Source organism: Mytilus trossulus, chromosome 1 (genome assembly GCF_036588685.1).
Source record: "Mytilus trossulus isolate FHL-02 chromosome 1, PNRI_Mtr1.1.1.hap1, whole genome shotgun sequence".
In the NCBI taxonomy this organism is placed as follows: Eukaryota; Metazoa; Mollusca; class Bivalvia; order Mytilida; family Mytilidae; genus Mytilus; species Mytilus trossulus.
This window is the reverse complement of record NC_086373.1, coordinates 65,089,746-65,117,364: the sequence shown is the minus strand read 5'-3', so window position 1 is coordinate 65,117,364 and position 27,619 is coordinate 65,089,746. Positions and strand designations below refer to the sequence as shown.

At 31.6% G+C, this 27,619-nt stretch overlaps 1 protein-coding gene across 1 annotated transcript; it reads left to right on the top strand.

The window, feature by feature from the left end:
* Positions 1-468: 468 nt before the first annotated feature.
* LOC134688162 (cadherin-23-like) lies at positions 469-26,874 on the top strand. The gene is made up of 19 exons (XM_063548667.1): positions 469-535; positions 5,835-5,912; positions 6,922-7,095; positions 9,299-9,374; positions 10,511-10,659; positions 11,675-11,860; positions 12,979-13,100; positions 13,669-13,837; positions 14,064-14,197; positions 17,741-17,918; positions 18,772-18,930; positions 19,475-19,615; positions 20,293-20,415; positions 21,109-21,297; positions 21,860-22,053; positions 22,681-23,050; positions 24,405-24,759; positions 25,627-25,667; positions 26,274-26,874. The coding sequence occupies exons 1-19, from the start codon at positions 469-471 to the stop codon at positions 26,351-26,353; spliced, it is 2,985 nt and encodes a 994-aa protein (XP_063404737.1). The 3' UTR covers positions 26,354-26,874.
* Positions 26,875-27,619: the final 745 nt, after the last annotated feature.

Below are 27,619 nucleotides of genomic sequence, written 5' to 3'. Positions count from 1 at the left end.
TTCAGTTTCTTCTTTCTAAAGCTTTGCATGTATGCGCCCAAGGAGGGGTCACTTCATATATAAAAGTATACATATACAGACGTTCCGCTAGAATTGGTCATTTGTCAACTCGTCAATTACATGACTGGGTATGAAATTGAAACCTTATTATATGACTTTCAGGCCAAAGAAATAACTAGGCGAAAATTATCAGGCAAATCTATGATTGAGGCAGAAATTTTGAACTAAGAGACCAGCCATTTAAATTGAAAATGGGGCTAGGGGAAGGGCATGTTCAAGGAAGGACATGTTCAATTTGCTCGTCAGAAATTATTTTTGTCTCTGCCATTTCTAGCCATTCTTTATTCGTTCAGTCTCTAAGAATTTGGAATCAACTTATTTAGTTTTAGAAAAAGCCCCCCCCCCCTTTCCATGCAAGTTATATGATCGGACCCTAAACTCATGTTTTGCTCACAATTTCAACGCGAGATGTGTGGTTCGGGAGAGTTTGGTACTGGATCCAATGAAAGTTGTTACTTGTTTTTAAAAGCTTCAAGTTTGCAATAATGAAAAATATGAGAGCCTATCTTTTTATCTCTTTATGATTTCCTTATGGCCTTTCCTGACTTTTTATATCAGCCTCCCCCCCCCTCCCTACAAACCAAACGGTCGTTTCCTACTCTAGGTGCTGGCCAGAATTCTTTTTTTTTTTAACCAAAATCAGAATCAAAATATTGTTCTAAAAGATATAATCCCCCTCCACTCCCACCAGAAAATGCTCCGTGACTGACGACGATATACAAAATAAAAAGAATAAAATAGGCAGTACGCGAATTAATCAATAAATAATGCACTTATAATCAAAGCGAGATACTCATGAACAGTTAGGCATCCTTACTTTTAATTAAATTAAGGATCCCGCTTCGTGTCATACGGCATATTAGGTGATACGTTCGTTATTCGTACGTGACTCGTGATCTGACCGGTTACATCTAATAGAGGTTTCCAGATTTGCTACCGTACCAACCGGAGAACGAAGTGGGAGCCGTCATTAACCTTTTGAAAATTATTGATGTATACACTTTATATCAACAAATGTTTTAGGAATCATGTGCAGAACTGTTTTGAGAATTTTTGGCTGTAATTTGGGACTAATTTCATGTGGTTTCTTCTTGTATTCGTAGGAAACAATAGTGTGTGCACTCGATTATGCTTTCAAGCAACCGTTGCAAGTAACCGTCGGTACGAAAGGTTTATAGTTAAGAGTTATTTCCCCGTGAAACTACTTAGATACAAATAAGCTAAATTACAAAACAAATTAAAAACTTTATAAATTTTGTTTGTAATAACTTTATGAAACATTAAAAAATGTTGAAGTTTTGTATTTATTTTGGTAAGTTTTTAGAAAACATGATCAAATAAAATGTATTTGAACAAAATAAATTGACCTTTATAACAAAAGAAAAAATGACAAAATTAATATAAAACCAATTACTATTTCAGTTAGTTCGCGTTCAGTCTGTGTACACTTGACACGGGATATAGAAATAAGATATAATAACGTCCAGGGAGACATGCTATTTATTAAAAATTGACACTCTGTTACAATTGGTCCTATTAATTTTATTACTATGATTTACTAGAAACCGAAGGTGTCAAAACGTTTGATTTCTAATTATTGTACTGATTATGTGTGTCATAATTATACTTTTAAATAACATTGCCTTGTGATCATTTTGTGTAATATGTAATATATCTGTTGTATATATATATATGTTGAAGAATTGAATAAAGATAGAAAAAAAATCAGACGTCCGAAATGAAGTTATAAAAAATACAAGGTCGTTTACATCTTCAATTTAAACATTTATGCATAGAGATATGGCTGATATCGAAGTTACTTGGCATCCTTCCTTTTGGACAATTATCTTTACTGTCGGGCTTAAAGTTTTTCTTTATAAAAAAAACCTTCATGAAATCAATATGATCTATAAATTTTAGAAAAATGCCCTTTTTTAAAACACAACTGTTCATATATATTTTTCGCAGTAAGCCGAGAGAGAAAACTCAGAAAAACTGGAGTTTAACTATTTAAAGTAATATCGTATTCATGATACAAGTACATACAAACCTGAACAAATTACATAGAACCATTTACCAACCGATGAAAATTATCCTTAATTCGGAGTCCATAAATCAGTGTAAATGGTGCAAAAGACATTACATAGCAACATAGTATTTCCCGTAAAACATATTCATATTGAATTAGACTAAGTGTAAATATAGCGTCAAATTATTGCCGTTATCAGTGAACAAATTCGCTGTGTTGTATGAAGTTTTTTCTGGCAATGCTGTACGACAAAAGGATTAATGGATGGCTATTGGTTTAACATTACCCCTCGTTGATTATTTTATACTACTCACAGACACGTGCAATACACTATTTGACTTGCGACAATATTTACAAATATTAATGTAATAACAATGTCTAGTAACATAATAATAATAAGCTAACACGATGAAGTACATGTAACATCGTGATGATAAATATTTCGACTCAAAAAATGGTTTTCGATAGTGTCATAAAATTTATATTTATTCTTTAAGTAATTAATATAATCAACAATTTTATTAAAAAGTTCAGTAACAAAATATAAGGAAAATCATAATCGATAGTTTTACAATGTGTTTTGCGTTTTATGAAAAAAAAATGTTGCTCAAATGATCGAAAAGATGGCTTAATTAGTGAAAAATTATTTTAATGAGAAATCAACGTACTCATTTTTGCCATTAGCACGTGTACTAGTTCAGTGACGCATCCAGAACTTTTCATAAAATGAGGGGGGGAGGCGGCGCTCCATTCATGCTTCAGTGATTCCCAATATAATTAACCAAATTTTTGCCACGAAAAAGGGGGAGGGGAGTCCCCCTTCCCCTCGATCTGTCTATGTAGTCATTAACGACACCAGTAAGGTGCAAGTAAGATATTAGATATTATTAATAAGTCATTTCTAATTATTCCAAATTATATTTAAGTATTAGAAAACATTCTTTATTCTAATCCTTTTTTACTAATATACAGAAAACAAAAACATAGCCATACAGAAACGCAAATCTATATTTAGAATATAAAGGTCGAGGCAACTCAGTTCCAGTAAGGACTGTTTGATTCATTATCTTTTGCACAAAATTAATTTTATCGTATAAAATCACGTGCAAGGTTTTCTAGAAGCAGTGAAATCGTAATAAAATAAAAGATTTAGGTTTTTATCACTGATATGCAATTTTGTTTCTCTATTTTTATCATGATACATATATTAATCTCATGCATTTAAAGAAACCTCCCAAACAGCACCAACGGTTGAGTTACGTACCAACCGTACCTGATACGTAGCAAATGTGGAAACCTCTATTAGTACACATGAGTTGAACTACAGGTAGAAGTTATTCTGCAGGTATTTATTTTTAATATCAACATAATGAGGTCGTGCAATAAAAAATCCTACTTGTCATTCTTTCTATGACATTCCTACGTTTCTGATACAACTTTGGGCACGACTGGACATGCTCAAAATATTTGTTGTGAAGTCGAGATAAAAACTTATCTAAGAAGAAAACATTCATGTACGTCCATCGTGAAGACCTTGATATGTCCTTTCTGCAACCTTACCAAGACCAATACGATCTAACTGCGACTACATTGTATCTTTAACGTATAAAAGAAATAAATGCTGAGTTTGAAACCTTTTAAAGTTATTTCTCATTTGCGATGATTGCAGATCATAGATATGTGAAAGAACAAAATAGCTTCTTTTAAATGCCATGGTTAAACAGACGTCCAAGGATTTTGAGGAAAAAAACTACTTCCTTTTGTTTTATGTCGTATGTGTTTCTATTTTCGTCGTTTGTTGTATCTGGTATTCTGAAGGATTGATTTCACTAAGATATAGACATATGGTTATCCCTTGATCTTCTTCCACTTTCGTTCAAGAAAACAAGAGACAAAGTGTGCCATGCGTTTCGATATGCGGGATGAAATAATTCGCAGCCACGTCCAAAAAACATGCTCGTAAAATCCGATGCATCGTGTATGAGTGTGAAACGTTAAAAACCCTTGCAACTGCTCTGAGATGGTTCCTTGATGATTGGGTAAGTGTTAATCATCTACATTTGTGTTTCCATTGTGATTTATAACAAATATTTGCATAGAAGGCATACCATGCTTGATAAATTCAAGTATGTAAGTTTTAAAAAATATAGCGGCATGTGCTACTTTCAAAGCTAACTGGGGTCGAAATTTTAGACAGTTCCTTTAAGAAATATCGGTATTTCGGACATTTCTCTTCTCTAAAAAACCTTTCATTTTTTTTCTTTCAAAAAGATAAACACACGCGTTGGTTTTATTGTTGTTCTATATTTATAGAAATTAAGATTTCTAATATCTTCTTTTTTCATAATTATGCTCTTAAATTAAGAAGTAATTCTTTGGAAATAGTTTTAATTTTGATTAAATAATAAAAATCTCAGTTACAGAAAAAATCGTTTTAATGATTTTGATAGATTTAATTTTGAGCAACCATTTATGTTAAACTATTAACGGATAATTTGAAATATGATTTTTAAACGTCTATGCTCAAATAAAACAACGCAATTAAAGTATGAGTGTAAAAAAACATTTCATGGTTATTCTGCTCAATATATAATTTATGTTTTCCATTTTAAATTGTTTGACGTCAGAAAAAACATGGAATAAGTATAGTATCTTTACGTGAAACATTTTAGAATGTTAGTTATCATTATACCTCGTTTTATAAATCATAATTTACTGCACAAAAACCATTTACATTGTATATGCTAAATTTTACCTTGAAATTAACTCATCATAGATATCAGGATACAATTTTGTATAAACGCCATTATACCTCGTTTATAAAGTGGGAATAAATTTGAAAAAACTGATACGCAATAATCAATAATAAGTTTTGTTCTAAGGCATAGGGAGTGTCGGTTTATGCGTTGTAGTTTGCACCGATAGATTCATCAGTGCATGCTTAGTTGGAATTTAAAGCATTCGACGGTGGGAATTCAACCAATCCAGATGTACAAAATATAATTGCTGCTATGGTCTATTTGAGTTTTTATAATTATCTAATTTTTTTTAGAACAAATTTCGTTTTATGTGTATCGTTTTTCACACGTACGACATGTATGCGTCTATTCTTCTATAATTGTACAAATCAATAGATGCTCATATGCACTGCATAATTTGCAGTATTTATTCATTTTTACACTCATAAAGCTAAGCATTGTTTGTAATATTTTTTAATTGTATATTTTAGATTGTGCCGGCTGTTAATCATACTTCTAGTAAAGAGGATGTTTTTAGGACTGATTTTTTTGTGTCAGACCTGCAATTTTAAATATTTGATCACATGTTGTTTTTATTCCTCGATTATATAACACGAATCAAATATCTGGATGCTGCAAACCTTTATAGCAAAGAATATGTGTGTTCTGTGTCATTTAGCCCTGAATAGAAAAAAAAATGTTTAGTGTTTGGTTAAACCATTTAAAAAGAACATATTAGGTTCAGCTACCTTGTAAATTTTTTTTGTTATACCCCGTGGAACAAAGTTATTAATGTATAATGTGTTTGATGTTCTCGAACAAACTGTTCTGATCAGTCTTTTGCTCTTATTCCAAAATGTTGTATGCTTAGCGGAAAAGAAGCAAATGCCAATTTCAAAACGTTGGTTTGACTCAATCGTCAAGGACTATATTGCGACATATAGATAGCTGTCTGTTGATTATTTTTGTTTCATTAACTTATACCAGATATCTTCTTTTATTCATAGGTCAGTGTACAACAAATCTTATCGTTGGTGAACGGGACACACAGAGTGAAAGGGATGATGATTACGAGGGAGGCGCAGGTAAACATTGTTAATATTAAAATCTAATGTGTGAATTAATTTTCCATTCTTATAATCAATATTATAGTTTTTGTATGCAACTATTGGAGAGCGACATTTACAAATATTTTGGTCAAAATTACCGTAAAAATTGGGATTTTATATGGATTACACATTTATACCAACCCGAATTGCGAGAAAATGTGACTTTTATTGTGTTGTTATGTTGTTGTGCTGTCTACAACCATTGCATTAATAATGAATTAAAACAAGTTCACAAAATTTAAAAAATAAAATAATTATAGAATTTCCTAAGAAAAAAAAAGAACAACAAAATTTTCCGAATTCAGCATAAGACTATTAAAAATAACTGGTTATTTGTTTCTCTTAAGTTCTTATATTTTTTTTTATATAATTACACATCATGATATCATGATGTATTACAGTTACTTGAAAATAATAATAAGACAATGGGTTTTCTTATCAATGTTGAAATATCTTGTATATCAATGGCGGATCAAGGATTTAATGTAAGAGGACAGGAACCTCATTAGTCCTTGACATTTCTTACGCTAAACAAACATATTTTTACATTTAAGGGTACGAATGCCCATTTCGAGGCCAACTGCACATTACAAGAACATCGAATGTATATATAAGTATTCCTATTATAAACTGAACCTATTCAATCAGTAATCAGTTGACATAACTCCTGATCAGGTAAAACGAATAATGTAACACATTAAATTGTATGAAATGATGGATTAACACATAGCAATATTAGCAATATTAGATAATTACTACCTTAATGTTATATTTATTTATAAATACACGAAGTTATAAACAATTCAATGAATTAATTATTTAAAGAGGACAACAGTTAAATGAAATTGGTGGATATGTGTCTCTATTGCAACTATGTCCATACTGCATGCAGTTCAAACATAGATAACATTATTCCATTGAAATATCATTCTGGACAATACTGTATAAAACGCATTCTTATAACATGTTTTTTATATATTTCAAGTCAATGCAGTTCTTAATCTCCACGACCAATACAAATTTGATTGCTGTAGTTTCATTTATACTTGGGAAATATATGTAACAAATATAATTACACCAATAAATGTGAAAGTCCAAGCTTGGTACAATTCAGGGTCAACATGGACTCTGCGAGGAGAGAATGATATAACTGCCACTGGTAAGACGTTTTACAATGTACATGTTAGTTTTAGAAAGATATATATATCGTACATGTGTCGTATAGCGGGTTATTTTCGCTGTTCTACAATATAGCGATTTTTATTGATTAAGGTATACGAAATATTTTGGCGGTTATTATTTTGGCGGATTTGAAACTATTTTCAGTACCATTGCATGTGCATTTTTAAATTGGCGGAATTTATTTTTGGCGATTTTGATCTATCCGCGAAAATAGGTCAAAACTAACATCCCGCAAAAATAACCCGCTATACGGTACTACGAATGACAATTTCAGTTAAAAGAGGGCATTTCTCAGTTTCAATTTGGAAGTGTTATGTTTAGAACCTGTTATAAACTGCTTTCATCAGATCTTTTATTGTTATCAAATATGGACAGGGTAATTGTGCCTGGCATCATTTTGAATGCATGTTAAAGTAAATTTGCATGTACAATTAAGGGTTTCTGATACAGAGATTTTCATAAGTCAGTTATAGGAATGACATGTTTCTGTATGTTACACTTTCCCTACAGGAACGCGAAACAGGTTTTTGTATACATTTATTTAGCTTACGAAAATTAACTTGGTGTAAACATGTTCTTCTAGGGTACCCGAACAAACTGTTCCGCTCAACTCTTAGATATGCTGGCAAACCTCTATGTAAAATGATATATAATTGCTCTAACGAATGGGATACAAATTGCAATGCTACTCAAATGACCCTTCGTATAGCTTACACGATAACATGGTTCGCGTTCATCTATTTATATGATACGGAACGTGTATCACAAAAAAAAACACCCCTTTTTGCTGACTACTTGAATTCTCTACAACAACAATCCCTTGAAATAATCCAATACGGTTTGGTTAAATGACATGTTAATTAACAATTGTGCTCGATCATATGTATGTTGTCAATTATTATCTTAAAAGGAATATTCGAAACAAATACATGAAAATACAAAGCAGCATATAAACTGTAAGAGCCAATGAAACCATCACAACATAAAGAGTTAAACTGAACAACCCGAAATAGGAAAAAAAAGTAATGCATGAGATATGCTTACAATGTTTATGTAACATTCGTTCAAATGGCGGCATTCTACATATTTTCAACACAGTCTAATAGAATCTTTTTAATAGAAACTTAAATAACATGAAATGTGCTCTCGATGATTTTCATAGATAACGTAAGGGTTAACCTGCTTAGTTTAACAGTCTTTAATTCCTTGTACAGATTAGTTCATTACAAATGTAAGAAATTATTTCCCCCAATTGAACAAAATGAACAATTACAAGCATGCAATGCATTGCGAAATAACTATTACTCATTGTTCCAGAGTACATGAACTTTAATGTAACTGCTTAAACCATTAAACACAAATTGTATTGCGACCTGTATTTTTGACACATCAACGTTATCATTCTCGATTACAATAAAAAATAAAGGATCGTTCTGGCTTTGTACTTAAACATCCTGTCATTGTTTTGTTTGTTTAACTTTTACCTATAATGTCTGTTCGTTTTGTTCAGACATCGTTGTCAATATGATGGAATCTAATATGACTGTCATACAAGTGAAAGGTTTTAATTAGCTATTGAAAATAAATCAAGTTTAATCCACCATAAAACAAATTGGCTTTACCGATTCCGGAATATAACAGTTGTTATCTATTCGTTTGATGTGATTGAGATTTTGGTTTTACCATTTGATTTGGGACTTTCCGTTTTGAATTTTCTTCGGAGTTGCAAAACAACAGATGTCAAACATGTATTTCCTCTGATAAATACTTTTTGAATGTGTTATATTTGATCAGATTTTGATATTACTTTAATTGCTTGACTTGTATCTTAAAATGTCTGACATAAATGCAGCAGAATTAAAAGTTTTACATTGTTGAGTTTATTGTTATGCAGCATTGAATATTGTTACAATGTCGAATGCCAAAGAATTTAATAAATGTTTTAAACAGATAATTTTATATGCTTCATGTTTTGATCTACAGACACCAATTTAGATTGAGAGCTGACAAGAAACTCCAGTATCTCTGAAACACGTGAAGCATGTATTTTTTAATCTAGTAGGAAGTAATAATTATTGATATAATTTGTCAAATGTCCTAACTATCGTGGTGTTCTAGTACTTTCAATATGTTATCAATTCAAAACGCTTAAAAATATTTAACATTTTTTTCTTCTTCAGATGATAGAAATGAGAATGTGATTGAAATTTTACCTGGAAACAGAATTCGTGTCTTCAATAACGACTATATAGGCTTGTATGTATGAAATAACAAACAAACTTCTTACGTATTGCTCTTTTATGGTATTCTGTATCAAACAATTGTGGATACAATGTACATAACTGTTCATACTGCTGTTTTTAGAATTTTTTTAACAATCGGTTTATCATCAAAATTATATCCTCTGTACAGAAATTTAATGTGTCGATGTCAAAAACTTTCCCTCTGTCTGTTTCCCCGGGTCAAAATCTTGAAATTTATAAAATTCCGACTGATTAAAATTTAACTAACGACTGGTGATGACCAAAAGAAATACACATAGATAGCGGCCAAATTAAATTCTGAGAAAGACCAACATTGAAAAGGGGTTAGTACAAAACTCTAGAGTAAGTCTGCATTCTAAGAAGTTGTAGGCATATACATGTTGAAAATATGGCGATTTTCTCCAGCGATTTAATGAAGTTAACTCAAATTTAAAGTTTAATGAATATTTCATGAAGGTTAAGAACAATATTCGGCATTAGATATGACTCAGCATAAATTCATGTTTACAGGATGCATAGATCAACAATATCCCTGTAAGCAAACTAGAATCAAAGCATTTCCATTTAAGTGATTTTGATAGTAAGGAAGTGCTTATTTATACTTTTTGCATTGATTTTGATGAAAATTGTTGATGGGAGGGATTTTTTTCTGTCGAAAAGCTAAAAGTTAGCCGTAAGCCGTAACACCCATGTTTCTTGTGACCGTGGCATGACAACATAAAACAAGAGATTCAAAATTACCTCTTTAAAACTTTCAATTGCATTCTTTTCTAAAATATGCTGCAAATTTCATATTCACGAAAACAGCAGATTTAGCAAGCAAATATTTTGGCCCTAGTGGCAAAAAAAGAAAAAAAAATCCCTAACCCCTGATTCATATAAAGCAGATCATTTGACCTGTAAAAACTAATATTTTATAATCATAAGACGGTAGATGCACTTCTATTATCAACTTACTATGTATACTATTTATTAACATATTGATATGGGAAAGTAGTCACCGCATTTACAATTATTTTTCAGTAGAATCGACTGAATGGTAACAAATGAAATCAAACATTTATTTTGAATGACAAAACTTAGTTTCAAATCTTCTAAATAAAATAACTAGTTGTTTTTGCTTGTTAGTTATGAATATGCTGGATCAGTTATCATGTATGGCAATGGTGATGACTACAAAACAGCTACATTCACCACAGACCAGACAACGTTTGACTGGGACACAGCAACGGCAGGCACTAACAGAGACCATGCAATTCATGCCAGGACTACGCCGAGTATGGTTTAATAAATGTTTGTCTTTTTTTATGAAATGAACAAGGAAAATATATGACATGATTTCGAAGAAATACCTAAACAATATAAACTAGATGATGCAAAAATGCTTTGTTTTTTTCTCTCATCTATATTAACTGTATACTTAATCTGATATTTTTTTTTAAAGTTTAGATTTCAAAGAAGTGTCAACGGATTTTCAGAATTTAAGAAACCTACGACAGAGATTGATTTATTCATAATAAAATTAAAGACATTTTGTAGGATAGCCAATGCAATAACTATTCACCAAAGTTTAAATAAATGAATATAAGCAAGTATAGGTCAACGTAGTTGTTATCAGTTATGAACATTCTTTCAATAACTGTGTGTCCTCTTAGATCAGTGCTGTTTGCTTTTTGTCTATATCTTTATGTTACTTGTGGTTGTGCTTCGTTTCGATCTGATGTGACAAGATACTTCAAGTTGAGTTTTATATTTTTTTCTCCTATGTTGTGCATGCTGTTACACCACTGCCAAATTGTATTGGAAGGCTTGAGAGCTAACATAATTACATAATTAACCCGGTCACATTTTTAAAGTGCTTGTTCCAATTCAGGAGCCTATAGATCGGCGGTTATCCTACGTTTCAGTCTGTTATACATGTATATGTGTTTTGTTTATTGATTATTGTTATAGATTAGTTTTTTTTCTATCAAATTGTTTTACATTTTGTTATTTCGGGCTCTTTATAGCTGAATTGAAGGGTATATCTTTAACTTCGTAATTTATTTTGCATTTTTAACCTTTCACTGATCAGTCTTTTGAAGACAAAACGCGTGACAATCGTACAAAAAATTTGATCCAGGTTTATATGATAAACTTATTCTCATTAAAGTATATGATAAAAAGCAGATTTGATGCATACGTTTAACATGCATTAACTAAACGACACAAAAAAGACATCTAAAGTTTGGTTGTTATGGTTTATTTCATATCTTTCTTTATCTGTTTTTCATTGTGTAATTTTACTTCCAGGTCAAATACCGGCTTTCACAAACCTGGATGATACTGTTGCAATAAGTAACAATGAGGTTGCCGGGACCGTAATTTTTACTCTCGCTGCGACTGATAGCGATCCTGAAGATGCCAGTATGTTGACTGTAGCACATACAGGGAGCACTGGATTTGCTGCGGCTTTCTTTGAACTTGATACTACCACTTGTAAGGCAATTCTATCATAGCAATTTTGAATTTTGGTAATCATACTAAAAAATGTCTTATATTATAGAATTTTTATTAAGAAAAGAAGACACACTTTATGGAGTTTGACTTAGCTTCTCCTTCAAAATAATAAGATTGTGCAATTGTAATAAACTATTGTTTTTAAGAGATCTCGAACTCTGAATGCACGTAGTAATCTTTATATTCTCATTTTGTTATTGGCTTACTATTTGTAGAACAAAAACGTGTACATGAAGGTGGGGTAAGTATGCAAGAAAATTACAGAAGAAAATACAAACTCGTGTCACTTTGAAAAAAACAAGCCCAATTCGTTTAGAATGTTTACTGAATGCCTATACCCACTTCCATTTAGACTTATGGATGGTGTCAATACAGACACGATTGTTCTACTCCATAAATAGCCAAGCTAGACATTGAGTACAAGATATATAAAAAGCTGGAAGCGAAACAGAGTCCTACAATTTGAAGTAGTAAAAAGTTCGGTGGGATGCTTGAACGTTCAGCGGGCCAAGTAATTTACGACCAAATCAAAACAAGAACTAAGAAAATCATTCGTAAATAATTAATTGTTGTTCTCGTGCAGACCGTTTGAATTTATTTACCATAAAATTAGACATTCCATATAGATACTGATAGTTTAGAACATGTCTTTAAGTAACGTGAGAAAAGATTCCGAATTTGTATATATCATTTCTAATTTGACGTTTGATCAATCGAACATGACGTTATTTCAAGAAGAGCAAGGTTAATGTTGTAGTAGGTAAGGAATCTAATCTAAATAGAAGTATCAAAACTATAAAAAAATGAATTCATGTATCACATATAAGATCAATACGCATATAACTTTCGTCAAACACGTGCAGTTTATGCATTTTAATTTTGATTTGTATTAAGCGCATTATATAAATAACGCCACAAGAAACATGTCTGAAGTTTTAGACTGATAGATAGATGAGGCAATCATCTTATCATACTTTCAGAACATGCATAGTCTGTTTTTTTGTTTTTTTGGTATTTCGTGTATTTCAAAGAAGGGAAATATACACGAGTATTTTAAATTAAAATCTAGATACATTTTTGTAATTTACATCTTACAGGGGAAGTTAAAATAAGATCTGGTGTTTCGCTTTCCCCTGGAGATCATACGATGACCTTAAGTGTAACAGATCCATGTTCAAGGTCATCATTTAGTACTCTAACGATACGAGTAGAGAATGACGTAAGTATATCGAATACCTTTGCTGGTTGTTATCATTACATTCCATAATTTACCGTGTGAAATATATTAAATTAATCAGTAAATGGGATGTTAGCAAAACACACGTATATTATATGTATGCTTTCCGTACTTAACTGCGGTTTTCGTTTTTTTTAATAGATAAGACTCTATTACATTGTATAATTCATAAAGTAACGAACGTGCTATTTGGTGATGTAGAAAATCATAGTTGAATCGAAACATCTGATATGTTCATTGTAAATTTTTGAATATATGCATTGTATTATTAAGAACATAAAATGACAAGAAAAAGTAAGTCAAAATAATGTTCAACGTATAAATTGTTGCGATAGTTGTATCAACGAAGGTGCGTTCATTTCGTGGATAAATTGAAATTAAATCGTGTCATTATTGCATAATTACGTGATGCCCTTTTCCATATTTTCGCATGATCTAACAAAATTTGAGAAATTTAGAACAAAATTAAAATGTCCAAAATGCCGATAAATCATGTGTAGTTGGGTGTAGATATTTCCAAGGTCAAATAACGAAGTATTGATTTTTACAGCCACCGGTGATAACAAGTCTGGCCACAAGCAATTCCATCACAATATCTGAAGACTTAACAGCAGAAACGTTATTACATACCCTTATGGTAACGGACTCAACGCCTACTACGTGCAAGCTAGATTCCACTGGAGTTCCATTTGAGATTAAAACTAAATCTGGGAGCACGGGTAACTATGTACATCATGGTTTGATCTTTGGCCATATTTAACTGCAAGATAGAGACAACTATCCATCAAGGAACAATTTTCAGAATGTAAAAAACTACAGGTCACTTTGAAAATCCTTAAATGATGTTCAAATGAAACAATTTTAGTTAAAATTTAAATGTTTCTTTTTTTACTTTAGATTTTCCTATCAAATATTACTACATACTTTTTGTTATGTATATTCTAGATTATGCCATATTTCTGTCAGCCGGTGCATCAATGAATTACGACACACAAAATGCATATATCCTAGATTTATCATGCACTGATACGTTTGACGTCACAACGGGCGTATACACTGTGTACCTTGTAAGAAATGAGGTGAGTAAGTAACCTACTTATGTATGTATGTGCCTGTCCAAAGTCAGAAGCCTGTAGTTTAATTCAATGGTGTCATTTGTGTATGTGTTACATATTTCTTTTTCATTAATTTGTTGTACATAAATAAGGCCGTTAGTTTTCTCGTTTGAATTGTTTTACATTTGTCATTTTGTAGGTCTTTTATAGCTGACTATGCGGTATGAGCTTTGTTCATTGTTGAAGGTTGTATGGTGACCTAGAGTTATTAATTTTTGTGTCATTTTGGTCTCTTGTGGAGAGTTATCTCATTGGCAAACAAACCACGTCTTATATTGTATATTTCATTTAACATTTCATAAAGTGAATAGAATACATTTTTTCTTTATAATTCCAGAAAAACATGCATAGTTTAAATGATAAATGAGGCGTAAGATACATGTTCCAAATAGACAACCAAGTTATTAAAGGCGTACAAAGGGGGTTATTACATTTTCGGAACTGTTAGCAAATAAAAACTATCAACATGATCAAATGTACAAACTTCAAATTGAGTAACCGAAGTCATTTTTCGGTTGAAGGGATACATGTTTTACGTCATTGTCGCATTTATGATTGTTGAATTATCCTTTACACGATTGATATGTTAGCGCCTCTTTACAATATTTTGTTTTCTAAAACAATTTCTTAATTGCACCTTTCTTTACTGTTATGACAAATTACTCTACCTACATCAGTTGGCCTTATTAACATTGACAACCCACTTGTGGAGCAGAAACTGCTCATCTGTCCACTGCATATGAATTTACCAATGAAATATTGATGGGTTCATATTCCTCTGCATACAATTTTAGTTAAGTAGATATACGAATCACAGTTTATGACTAAACTCAGTAAAGACCCGTCGAAATTGCATTTAATTGATAAATTCAACAACGCTTAGCGTTATCTTGATGATATTTTTTTCGTTAAATAATCAAGAATTTTCTCAATATACTGCTGAAATTTACCCCAAGGAACTAACTTTAAATAAATCGAATGTATTCGGTAATAACTGTCCTTTCCTACATTTAAATATTTCGGTTTTAAACGGGAAACTACTACCTAAAATTTACGACAAAAGAGACGATTTTTTGTTCCCTATTGTTAATTTTCCATTTTCAGATGGTGATGTTCCTTTGGCACCATCAAACAGTGTTTATATTTCACCAATTGTTCGCTATGCCCGTGTCTGTTGTGACGTTTTTGATTTTAACGAACGCGACCTATGTATTACTGGTAAATTATTAAACCAGGGATATCGTTACCATAAATTACTTAAAACCTTTACTAAATTTTTCCATAGATATAAAGATTTGGTTTTGAAGTTTGGTTGTACCTGTAGAAAAATTATTTCAAACGGGAAAGCACATCCTCATTTTTACGGAAATGTTGTTAACCGTGCCCGGAAATTAAAAATGATCCATGTAAACTTGTTGCTCCTTTAAAAAAACTTATTCTAAAAGGTTACCTATTCATCAACACTGTAATAAGATCATTGAATATTGTTTTTATTAGTATAAATATTGATTTTATTATCAGTAGATTAAAAGCTAACTAAATATTACTAGTATGTTATATACATATACATTTTCATGGATCTACAATCTGCCGATACCTGTAACTTGGCATTGCACAAGGTCATGTTTTGCTCTGGCTGTTTATGACGTCTTTACACTAAAGCCATTGTATGTTGGATGTGTACGGATTGATTGTTTAGTCTTAGAGGCATGATTTTTTATTAGGTGTTAGGGGCTTTGAACTAGCTGTCAGATAACTGCGAGTACTCTCAGATCTGTCCATTGTGTCTTTTTGTGTCGGGATGTATAAGTACCCGGCCACGTCCACTGGTATTTTTTTTCTATCTGATTTTTATAGTTCGTTCTTATGTTGTACTGTTATACCACTGTCCCAGTTTAGGGGAGGGTTGGGATCCCGCTAACATGTTAAACCCCGCCACATTATATATGTATATGCCTGTCCCATGTCAAGAGCCTGTATTTCAGTGGTTGTCGCTTGTTTATGTGTTACATATTTGTTTTTCGTTCATGTTTTTACATAAATAAGGCCGTTAGTCTTCTCGTTTGAATTGTTTTACATTGTCTTATCGCTGATTATGCTATATTGGCTTTGCTCATTGTTGAAGGCCGTACGGTGACCTATAGTTGTAAATGTTTGTGTCATTTTGGTCGTTTGTGGATAGTTGTCTCATTGGCAATCATACCACATCTTCTTTTTTATAGATATAGTTGGTATATCTAAGTAACAATCTGTAAAATAAATCCAATATAGACAACATTACAGTCTTTAACACGGCGCTTTGATTAGTACCAAACAGCAAGCTATAAAGGGCCCATAAAATACTAGTGTATTGTTTTTCTGTTCGACTTTTCTTCTTTTAAATGTGTCGTTCGTCTTTCTTTGTCCTATGGTTTTGCTCTCAATTTCATCCAGTAAACTATTACTTCATGTAAGTATAATTATTGATTTGCTCAGAAAGATATACATAACGAAATATTACTATAAGCGGAAAACGTATCGCAACGCAAGGTTTTCCCAAATGTTAATGGCGACTGCCTTTCATTCCGAGTCGTCAAACAGGAAAGGAACTCTAGATTTCTAGACTTCAAAATATATTTGCATAGTAATTTCCCAAACACAAGGCCAATACGGCCTTGAAAAATTGACCAATCGACTAAATGAACTACAATGCATTGTGGACGACTATGAGTTTACTACAACTTGAAAACACGTGGAATTAGCTGAAAAACGGTCATTTTATGTAATGTCGGGGCTTCTCAAAATAAATGTTTTTGTTCTCCGAACATGTTTATTATAAAATATGTTACATAATCTTCAATTTGCATGCTCAGATTTAAAAAAATATTGTTTACGGGCATCACGAATCGACTTTCTTTTTTGCCTTGTAAAAGCAGTTGAACAGGTTTGTTTCATTGTTATGCATTGTGCCTGTCCTGTGCAATGATTTCACGGCTTGAAAAAGCTATATTTAAGATAAATTGGCCACTGTCAAGTATGAAAAATCGTTGATCTCCTTTAACCTGTATAATATAAGGAACCATTGGTGGACTTCGGCTGTTGTCTGCTCTATGATCGGGTTGTGATCTCTTTGACACATTCCCCATTTCCATTTTAAATTTTATTTTATAATGTCATTCCGGAAATTATTCTGCCTCGAAAAACACGAAAACTGGCACTGAAACACTTCTTCGAAGACATAAGTTGTATTTCAGTAAATAACACGCGTTCTTCCTTGATTGTAAACACGTAGTAGTCCATAATGCATTGTTACCCATTTAGTGGATTGGTAAAAAAACAGGTAAAAATAAATTGCGTCATACGTTAATAAACAACTACATGTGCGAGGACATAAGTATTCGAATGTATGCATTTCCATATAAGGTAGTGTTACTGACCTGTTAAAATCGTCATAAACGATAAATCCAAAATGCATAAAACTATGATAATTAATAATAATAACATTCTTCATATGACAACTTCTTCCAGCCTCCAACAATAAACGGACTACCAAGAGCTACAGATATGCAAGAGGATGTTGTTGTTGAGACAACCCTGTACACATTATCTGTAACAGACCCAGAAAGTACTGTTGTGACATGTGACGTAACAGCAATTACTCCAAATACAAATATTATGTTCATCAAGCCATCGTCAAACTTTAATGGTAAGTACCGAAGCTAAAAGTATGAGAACTTTATAGGGAAAGTCTATAGCTATACCTTTACATGTATATATTATAGGACAAACAACTTTAAATGGCGTTCTGCTGAAACAGTTTTTCATTTTTCATATTGTATCTGTTCTTTAGTAAATTCCTCCTCGCCGCATTGTGGAGTCCTAATTATTAGAAATACCGACTCGAATATTGTTTTAGCCCAGCTCTATAACAAAGATTTAACTGACGTTAATAAATCACATTGCGGTGTATTAACAAACATAAAGGTCATTAATTAAAATTAAACATGATATTAAAATTAAATAAATTCACTGATATAATAAACACGTTAGTGTATAAGGGAACATATAGCAAACAAAATCAAATATTCATATATTTCTAAGTCACCAAGATAGTGACACGATTCCCTATTTGAGTTATTGCTCTTTGGTGAAGAACCGGCTTTTGGTACATGTACAGTGTCAAATAATATATTTGTATTATTACCAATGAATTTGCATATCTTCATATACATTGATGTTAATGATTGCGCGTACACTGAAGAAAGGTCGATACTGATCGAATACTCCTCCGCAGACAATTTCAGGTGTATTAAACATTCTGAAATCACATGTTAGTTACAATTATTTCCTGAATCATGAATAAAATATAATTTAAAACTTTACTTCTAACATCAAAATGCCCTAAAATAAATTGATTTGCATCTTTTACTTGTTTTAAAGCACACAGTGTTTGCAAACATTATCTGATTTTTTCTAGATCTGACATGCATATATAAAATTATATTTATGTGGAACTATTAAAAAAATATGTATTTTTATACCAATATCTTTATTTGCAGAATTTGACATAATTTTGCAGTCAAACCCTAGCCTCCAGTATGACGTAGTGCGAACATACAGACTTGATATTCAGTGTTCCGATGGTAGGCGTACAGATGCTGGTGTCTTTTTTATGAATGTATTGCGTAACAAACCACCTGTGTTTTTAAATCTTCAAAGTAAGACAATTATTTATTTGATGTTTTATGAAATAACGTACAGTGTATGTGTTACAGGGTTTTTAAATGTTTGTACTCCTGTACCTTTTTATTCAAGGAGTATTGCTGTTTCTTTCTCGAAATAAATAAATAAATTAAAGCTTTAGATAAGTTTTCCTATAATGTGTTCACAATTGATTTCAGGTTTTTCAATTTCCTAGTTTACACAACAGAAAATTAAAAATATGTTGCTGGTGAAGAATCGAAAGATATTTAATCTCACATGAAATAAACACTGACTATGCCAGGTAAAACATATGACAAAATGACAAATACCAGTACGCATATACAGGAGATTAAACTCTCAAGACTGAACAACACACACGCAACCAAAAAAACACCATGTGTCCATGTATGATCCTTGAAGGGTATGCTGAACTTGCCCCATATGTAACAAAGTATTAATCTTTAAAAAATAACTCAACAATGCTAGTAAGTTAGTTTCTTATTAGTTTTTGTACTATTATGTCTTTTTAAAAGCTTAATTTTAAACTTATATTTACAGATGTCACAACAGTGTCAAGTGTCTCATCTTATATTGGACAGATTGTCTTTGACGTTGAGATATCTGATCCAGAAAATGACCAAGTCCAGTTTTCTATGTTTTGTGTACCATCAACCAATTGTCCGTTTGAAGTATACCATTGTATGTCTTATTTGTATATATTATCTACATCAGCTGAAGTTGATAGTCTTCACAGTTCCAACTTATTTTGAATTCGCGAATAGAAAAATAACGCAAATATAAATTTTCTCGAATAAGTAAGACTTCTTACTAAAATACATTAAATGAGTTGGAAAATTTCGCAAATAAACAGCCGCGAAGAGTACTAGAAAATTGTGAAATGCAAAATAAAATATCCGAGAAAATAAGTTTATTTACAGTACTGTTTAGCATTGAATTAAATTGAACATGAATAAAAACATAAGAAAAGACGACAAAATTCAAGTGTTAATAATCAAACAAAATCTAAAAGCAACCACCAGTAACTAATCTGAAAGCAATAACCGAAACCTAATCTGATCATTAAACCAGATGTGTTCAAAATAATTTTACAGAATAACTTTTATCAACATTACTAAAAACTTAGAAAGAAAGCTGTTGCTGAAAATAATAAGTACACTTCTTTTGTAAACTACGTCGTTATTTAGAGTAACTACACCGAAAATAAGAATTATTCAATAAAAGTTAACATTTAATTTGCGTCAATGATTCAAAAGCAAAAAAATGCATAGGCTTATAGCGAAACGATATTTGTGTAACATCATTAACATCAAAGGCATTATACATCTGCATATATGTTCTTTATTACAATTTTGTAGCGGGTGAAATAGTTCTAACGCGATCCATAGAAGGTGAATTTGTACCAGCTTATGATTTGTATGTTTATGTGACTGACGAAAAGTCTAAAACTGGACCTAGGTCACTTACAGTTCATGTCTTAGGTAATATCAGTATGAGAAAAATTATTCGACTTTTATAAAAGTTGTATCATTTTTGAAATACAACTGCGTTTGAGAGAATTTATCGATTCGGTTAAGTACAGATTCTACCACTGTATCGAGTGTGATACGATATTTGTTAACTTGAAAAAGTTAAATTTTGAAATCTAAACTGTGAGGCTTGCCGAACGTTTTAAAAATTTTATAATTAATTTGTTGAGAGTGGACTCATATCGTATAGCACAAGATTTGGTGGTGGAAATTTGTGTCTCTAATGTTTTTTAAGCGATATAGAGACAAACAGAACTCTTCTTTACAAAAACATGTGTTGTTTTTATGTGTCGTCATCAGGCAAGGTTGCATTTTGTTTTGAAGTCACAGTAGGAAATTCATTGAAAAGCATGAAATGTTGACCAATGAATAACCAGATCAAACAAACCACACGTTGAATTGATAGATTTAAACAACAGGTAAGGAAACGGATAAATGATATAAGAATAAGAAAATTATAGATCCAATCAAGAAAGTTTAATTGGCCAATCTCCGACGAATCGGATTTTTGAACTTGTCTTTTTTGCAACGTTATGTTGTCTCAAAATTCATCAAATTGAAAAATGTAGGATGTGTAGTTTAACAAAATATATGAAAATATACTAGTAAATTGTTTTTTTATATGTTTTTAATGTTTTATTTCAGATATAAATTACGTTCCCGTTATAAAAAACTTACCTCTTCCTTCTGCTTTAGTGGTTTCCGAAAATTCTGTTCTCGGTTTGAGTATATTTCAGGTATCCATACAAGACAACGACGGTCACGATACACATACATACTCTATGACGTCATCCCCGTCAGATGGAGTCTTGTACTTTGATATTGATTCTGCAAGTAAGTTTGGAAATTTTTAATCAATAAATAAATGTATTGTTTTGTCATCATGCACTGCTTACAACAGAAGGGTCATTATGTTGTTTTGTCTGTTCTTCCATGCATAAAAAAAACTTTGGTTAGGATACTCCGCCGCTATGAAGTCATGAGTTCCTCAACTAAGAGTTTTCAAAGATTAGTACACAAATTTATAATGATGCGAATTACAGAAAATATATGTCAAATAAACGTTTGATCACGGTGTACATGTTAATGGTGGTTGCTTGAAGGATTGTTATCACTCTATTTGTGATTTGAAATTGAAGGTTTAACAGCACCCTTAGCACAATTGAGTAATGGCTGATTGCTAGTCATTTGTGATATTTGAAGGTAGAACATTGATCTACAGGTTTTTACGAATAGTTGTAACTAATTCACAAAATTGATAAACAACGTTCAGTGCAAGACATTCGTTCATATTTAAAATATGCAATACTAATTAGTTTAAATTTGATGAGATGATGACACTATATAATTCCTTTATAGCTTTTTGTAATTGAAATGTTTGTTGTTTTTATTTAAGCTGGGTTGATAAGTACTTCTGCCACAACAAATATCAATTATGAAGCCGTATCATCAACATCGTTTACTTTCACAATAACAGTGTCCGATACCAAGGACTCGGCATCTCAGAACTTAACAGTCACCATTGCTAATCAGAACGAGGCTCCAGTATTTACGAAAACATCTTATGCACTTAGCATTGATGAAGGTCCGGTATGTATTTTAAAATCAATATCCGAGATATTTTTACAATTAAACAACATAACACCACTCTATCGACAAATTTTAGGAGCAAAACAAAAACACACTTTATCACATTCGTTCGTCGAAAATTCTTTCTGACTATATCTTCACTAGGAAAGCTTAACCGATAATAGCCATGTATATACAGAATAAATACGCTTGATCCAGAGCAATTTGACGAAAGGGGACATACAAAAACTACATTTACCAAAGGTTATTAAGAGAGTTTGAATCCTAGTTTGTTTAACAAATTGCGTTTGATCACAATTGTTAGTTTTTTATATATACCTTTTCAATTATGTCAGTACCAAACATTTTACCAGTGAGCGGATGATACCAACGAGGACTAGCAGTCTTGAAAGTGCATTATTTTGTTCTATTATTGACGAAAGTTTTTTTTTGGTAATATGTTTCAAAATCAACATAAAATGATAGATATGTTTCAATATATTGATACTTAAAAGACATTGTGTAATCAGAACACATTTTCTATAGAAAAAAAATTCAGTATTACAAGACGTTATTCACAGTCTGTTGATAAAAAAATCTAATGTAAAACATTTGCAATTCTAAATTGATTATCTTTCAATTCGCTAGGCTGGCACCATTTTAGGCGATCCTGGTTACTTGTACCAGGATGAGGATACTGGTGACACACATAAGTTTTCTATGAACTGTGCATCAAATGTTGGATTCTTTTCGATATCACCTACAACAGGATTTATCAGCCTAGCTACTGATATTGACGTAGATGCTACCGGATCTTCGACATCTTATACCTGTACAGTTAAAGTGTCTGACGGTGCTTTAACCGATAGTGCGTCTTTAACCATCAATGTCAACAATATAAATGACAACACGCCAAGGTTTTCCAACAATCTGTTTACATATTACTTGGATATTAATTACCCTCTAAACACTGTGTTTGGTTCCACGGTAGCAACTGATGCTGATACCGACACATTTGGTAAGTTTCGTGTAAAATATGATTCGATACAGATAAAGGAAATTTATCTGTTTACAAATTGTTTAAACAAGCAAAAAAAGAAAAGGTGATGAAAACTGTTTAATATTGATTTTAAAATTATTTAGAAATATTTTATTTGAATGTCCTAATGATTGCATTTATAACAATGATATAATAAGCTTCAACTACGATTTCAAACGATAATTTTAAACCATTGAACCTAAATATATAATCGAATAATATAATTCATGTTAAATTTTAATATTCAGTTAAAAATATTCAACGGTTTCGATTTTTTTTTAAAGAGATAACATTGCACCAAGAATACATTAATACATTAATACTAGTACGACAAAGCACGGTTTCATCACGTACCATTGGCGTAGACCGAAGGGACCCAATATGACTTGTGCCAAAAAAATCAAACAAGAAAGCCATCTGTCAAATCAATTTTAAAAACGAGAAAAAAGAAACATTTATAAACCACATAACCAAACGTCAACCACTGAATATCAGCACGGAATAACTATTGTGTCTATCCTTGATTCTTTATTTTATTGTTCAAATTCTGAATAGTAATCAAGTTGTTTTCGTCACAATATTTGTTTTCTTTTCATTTTGTACCAATCAGTTGATGATGCTTAATAATCTTTTTTCCTAACAAATGCCGGTGTCACACATTGGCGTATAAACCGACGTGAACTAGATGTTAAGTGAACGCAAGAGGAAGGCTTAGCCATTCTTAGACGCACGTTGTGTACGTTTAAAGTACGTCAAAATGCAGAAGTATAGAATTTGTGAACGCTTAAACTCCAGGACAGTGTTTTGCAGCATAAACATTTTCATCTAGCTCTGGCGTTTGTTGAGCGCATACTTGTTAGCTACACACACACAATTCTTAGACAAGTGCATGTGAAGTGTATTCAGAAGTAGTTCAAACACCCCATAAAAAACATGTCCAAGACACTCCGAAAGCATGGATAGTCGAACCAGATACAACCGAGACGCGTTTCAAAAACATTCAATTCAAGCGAAGTTTGCCTTCGTTGCGTGCATTTAGTCTGCATAAGACAAACGCCTGTCATACGCCAAACACGTTACTTAAACGCCCGATAAACGTTTATGTACATACTCAAAGAGTTTAATACATGATACATATATGATTGTCAAGTTTACTGCGTCCGAAATTACTAGTGTATTAGCAGAGAACATGGGTTTTTTTACCACACCGGGTGTACGTCGGTACTTTACGCTAATGTGTGACGCCGGTTTTATTTACAAAATAACATGAAAAATGAAAAATGCAAACAACAAAGATATCAATAATTTGATTATCTTATTCGCTATTTTCCAGGAAATTTCATTTATAGCATTGACCAAACGTCTTTAGGGACAGAAACATTTGGAATTCAAGCAAATGGAGATCTGCACTTAAAGAATTCGTTAACCAGTTATGGTTATGGATCAAGTAAGAGCTTTATTGTTCAGGCAACAGATACTGGCAGTCTTCAAGGGACAGCAACAGTTTTCATCGTTATACCACAAACTACAACAACCACCACAACTACAACAGACCGACCTGTAACATTTTGGGAATACCCTGCTAACCCAGCATGGGTTATTGTTGCTGGTCTTCTTGGACTTATAATTATGGTGTTGCCTTGTTTTATGTGTTATAAAAACGGATGTACTTGTGAATGGAGGGGAAAGTAAGTAAATTATTATTTTAGACTATACATTTAAAAACCCATTATTACCCAGCAGTTCGTTATATTTTGATGCTTAAGAATCTTGTGCTATCTGTTTGTGATGATATAGTTGAATGTTGTAACAAGATAAATGTAAGATCCGTTAATTTTAACCATTATCATCATGGAAACATGGTCAAAGACGAAATTGAAGACATGAATAATATTATGTCAAATTCAAAAACAATTAAAAAATAAGCTACAACTAGTATACTTAATACTGTAACTATAACCAAAGCAAAGGTTCAATAGCATTCTATTTGTTGTTTATCATAATACTTTACCTACCAACAAATATATTATTTTACGTTTGTTGGAGTAATTACTACAAGTCTGAAATTGCCTATATCTTGGCTGAAGAATAATATTTTATTCAACAATCATCTTATATATGTATCGATTATCGTACAGAATTAAAAAAGAGAATTGGTTCTTTTTTTCTTGGTCTTTACATTGTAAAATAGATTCTAGATTATGGCACATCAATTACTATAATCACCACCTAATAATGACCACAATCTTTCACAGAAAAAATAAGTGAAAGCATATTTCTTGGCAGTGTCTATCTGACCACAAATATATAAGGTTTATACTAGAACGTACATTTTTAGTAGCAAATTGTCTTTTGTATAGGCCCTTATTGATACTCCTCAAATTCTTGTATTTTGGGGTGGTTTTTTTTGGCGAATCTGAACTGTTCATTTGCAAAATGAAAGTAATATATTCCCCTATAGTTTAAAAACAAAGGTTTCTAATATAATAAAAAAAAATATAAAAGGTTTGGAAGAAAATAGTTTAAATGAGGTACCAATATAAATTTTGTTTCAGACCTGGTGACTACCGGGAAAGACTTCAAGAACCATCTGAACGTATGTAAAAAATTCTAATATTTAAGATAATATTTAGTATTTTATATGTTAATATTCAAGACAATTAATAATTTTGTCAAGCAAACAATATTAGTAGCATTACTCACCATCAACACGATAGTCTGTGCATCTTAAACCAGTAAATTGAATGTCGAAAAGTGCAAACGATGAATAATTAAATATTATTTATTACTCTTATAAAGCTAAGTAAAAGCCACGGACACACATTTCAACCTAGTCAGGAATTTGATAGTTGTTTTTCAATCGTAATGTTAGTTGTTCTGGCTATGCTTTGAATTTGTCAATGGCCTCCACCTTTTTTTTATTTGCCTTGCAGTTCGGTATTTATGTTCATATTTTTTTTAATACTAATAACGACAATTTGTAAAAGAACAATACAAAGAACAAACTATTATCATAAACTAATGGTAAAAGACTTCTCTAGTACTACCTTTCTTGTGTACAATTCAAAGATATATGATGATACTATTAAAATGTACAAGAAATATTGATCACTATAAGCAAAACACAAAATACTTCCGGAACGGTGATAAATTCATAGCTCATCTGCCATAAATCTAGTTTTGATGGTTTTGAACATTTCAGAAAACAAGAAAAAAGACAAACAACCGAAAATGTATTCTAATGGTAGTTGGAAAGCATGGAAATGGTACGAACAGCAATGAATACAATGTTTACAGGAACATAAGTGTAGTAGGAACAGTAGTTAAAGATAAATCTTACCGAGTTTAGTGTGTTACCTAAACTGTATTAATTGTTTTCTTTGGAAATCTTACCGAGTTTAGTGTGTTACCTAAACTATTAATTGTTTTCTTTGGAAATCTTACCGAGTTTAGTGTGTTACCTAAACTGTATTAATTGTTTTCTTTGGAAATCTTACCGAGTTTAGTGTGTTACCTAAACTGTATTAATTGTTTTCTTTGGAAATCTTACCGAGTTTAGTGTGTTACCTAAACTGTATTAATTGTTTTCTTTGGAAATCTTACCGTGTTTAGTGTGTTACCTAAACTGTATTAATTGTTTTCTTTGGAAATCTTACCGAGTTTAGTGTGTTACCTAAACTGTATTAATTGTTTTCTTTGGAACCTACGAAAAGAAAATATTGAATAAAACTTACATCAATATATATTCTTTAAAACTGCTTATATTTACAATACCATTTGTCTATTAAATATACTATTCGTTATCCTTGAAATTGTTTGAAATTTTTATGTGTTTTTCTATCGTTATGGAGAGATTGCCTTTTCGATTTTTCATAGTTTTTATTTATTCATTTTTTTGGAACATTTATCTAGAATTATCTTATTTTTTGTATGAGGATAATGTTCCTTATTTCCTGTACGAACATATCAAATTAGAACAATTCTGTATATACCAAAACGGAAAACATATGGCCAGGAATATCTGACAAGGATCTCAATTAAGGACTAGGTCCTTTCAACCAGATTACCTTTTATATTATATGGTACATAGACTCAGCTCTTTTCAAAGCAGATCCAAATACATTGTACAATGAAAGTTCCCATCACGTACTGAGTTCCGAAGCTGCACATAAGTCATTACAAACAAAGATTTATTTCGTCTTCAATCCATTGTTCCCCTACTAAACTATGTATTCCACTTACTAGTAGACTTGGTACAATCAAAAACCTGATAAAAATTGTTCAAATAAGGCCTTTGAAAATAGTGGAATAAATTACTTTTGGAGTGTCAAAATTGGTTCGAGGTACTTGATAAATTGCATGCTTATAATCGGTGCTTTTGATTTGTTTACCCTATATACAACTTTGCCTTATAGTCTTATTCAGAAAAATTCACACACCTCATTAAATAGGCATTTAAAAAAGTCAGAATGCGAATATATATATTCAAACTCTTGTAGGTCATTTTTTAGTAGCAACAAACACATGAACAATGTCAATTGGACCTAC

Bases quoted from the DNA above. Each gene is read 5' to 3' on its own strand.
- LOC134688162 (XM_063548667.1), top strand. From the start codon at position 469: ATGTGTGGTTCGGGAGAGTTTGGTACTGGATCCAATGAAAGTTGTTAC. The intron at 10,660-11,674 runs GTATGGTTTAAT...TTTTACTTCCAG, and splicing joins TCATGCCAGGACTACGCCGA to GTCAAATACCGGCTTTCACA. The intron at 24,760-25,626 runs GTAAGTAAATTA...ATTTTGTTTCAG, and splicing joins ACTTGTGAATGGAGGGGAAA to ACCTGGTGACTACCGGGAAA.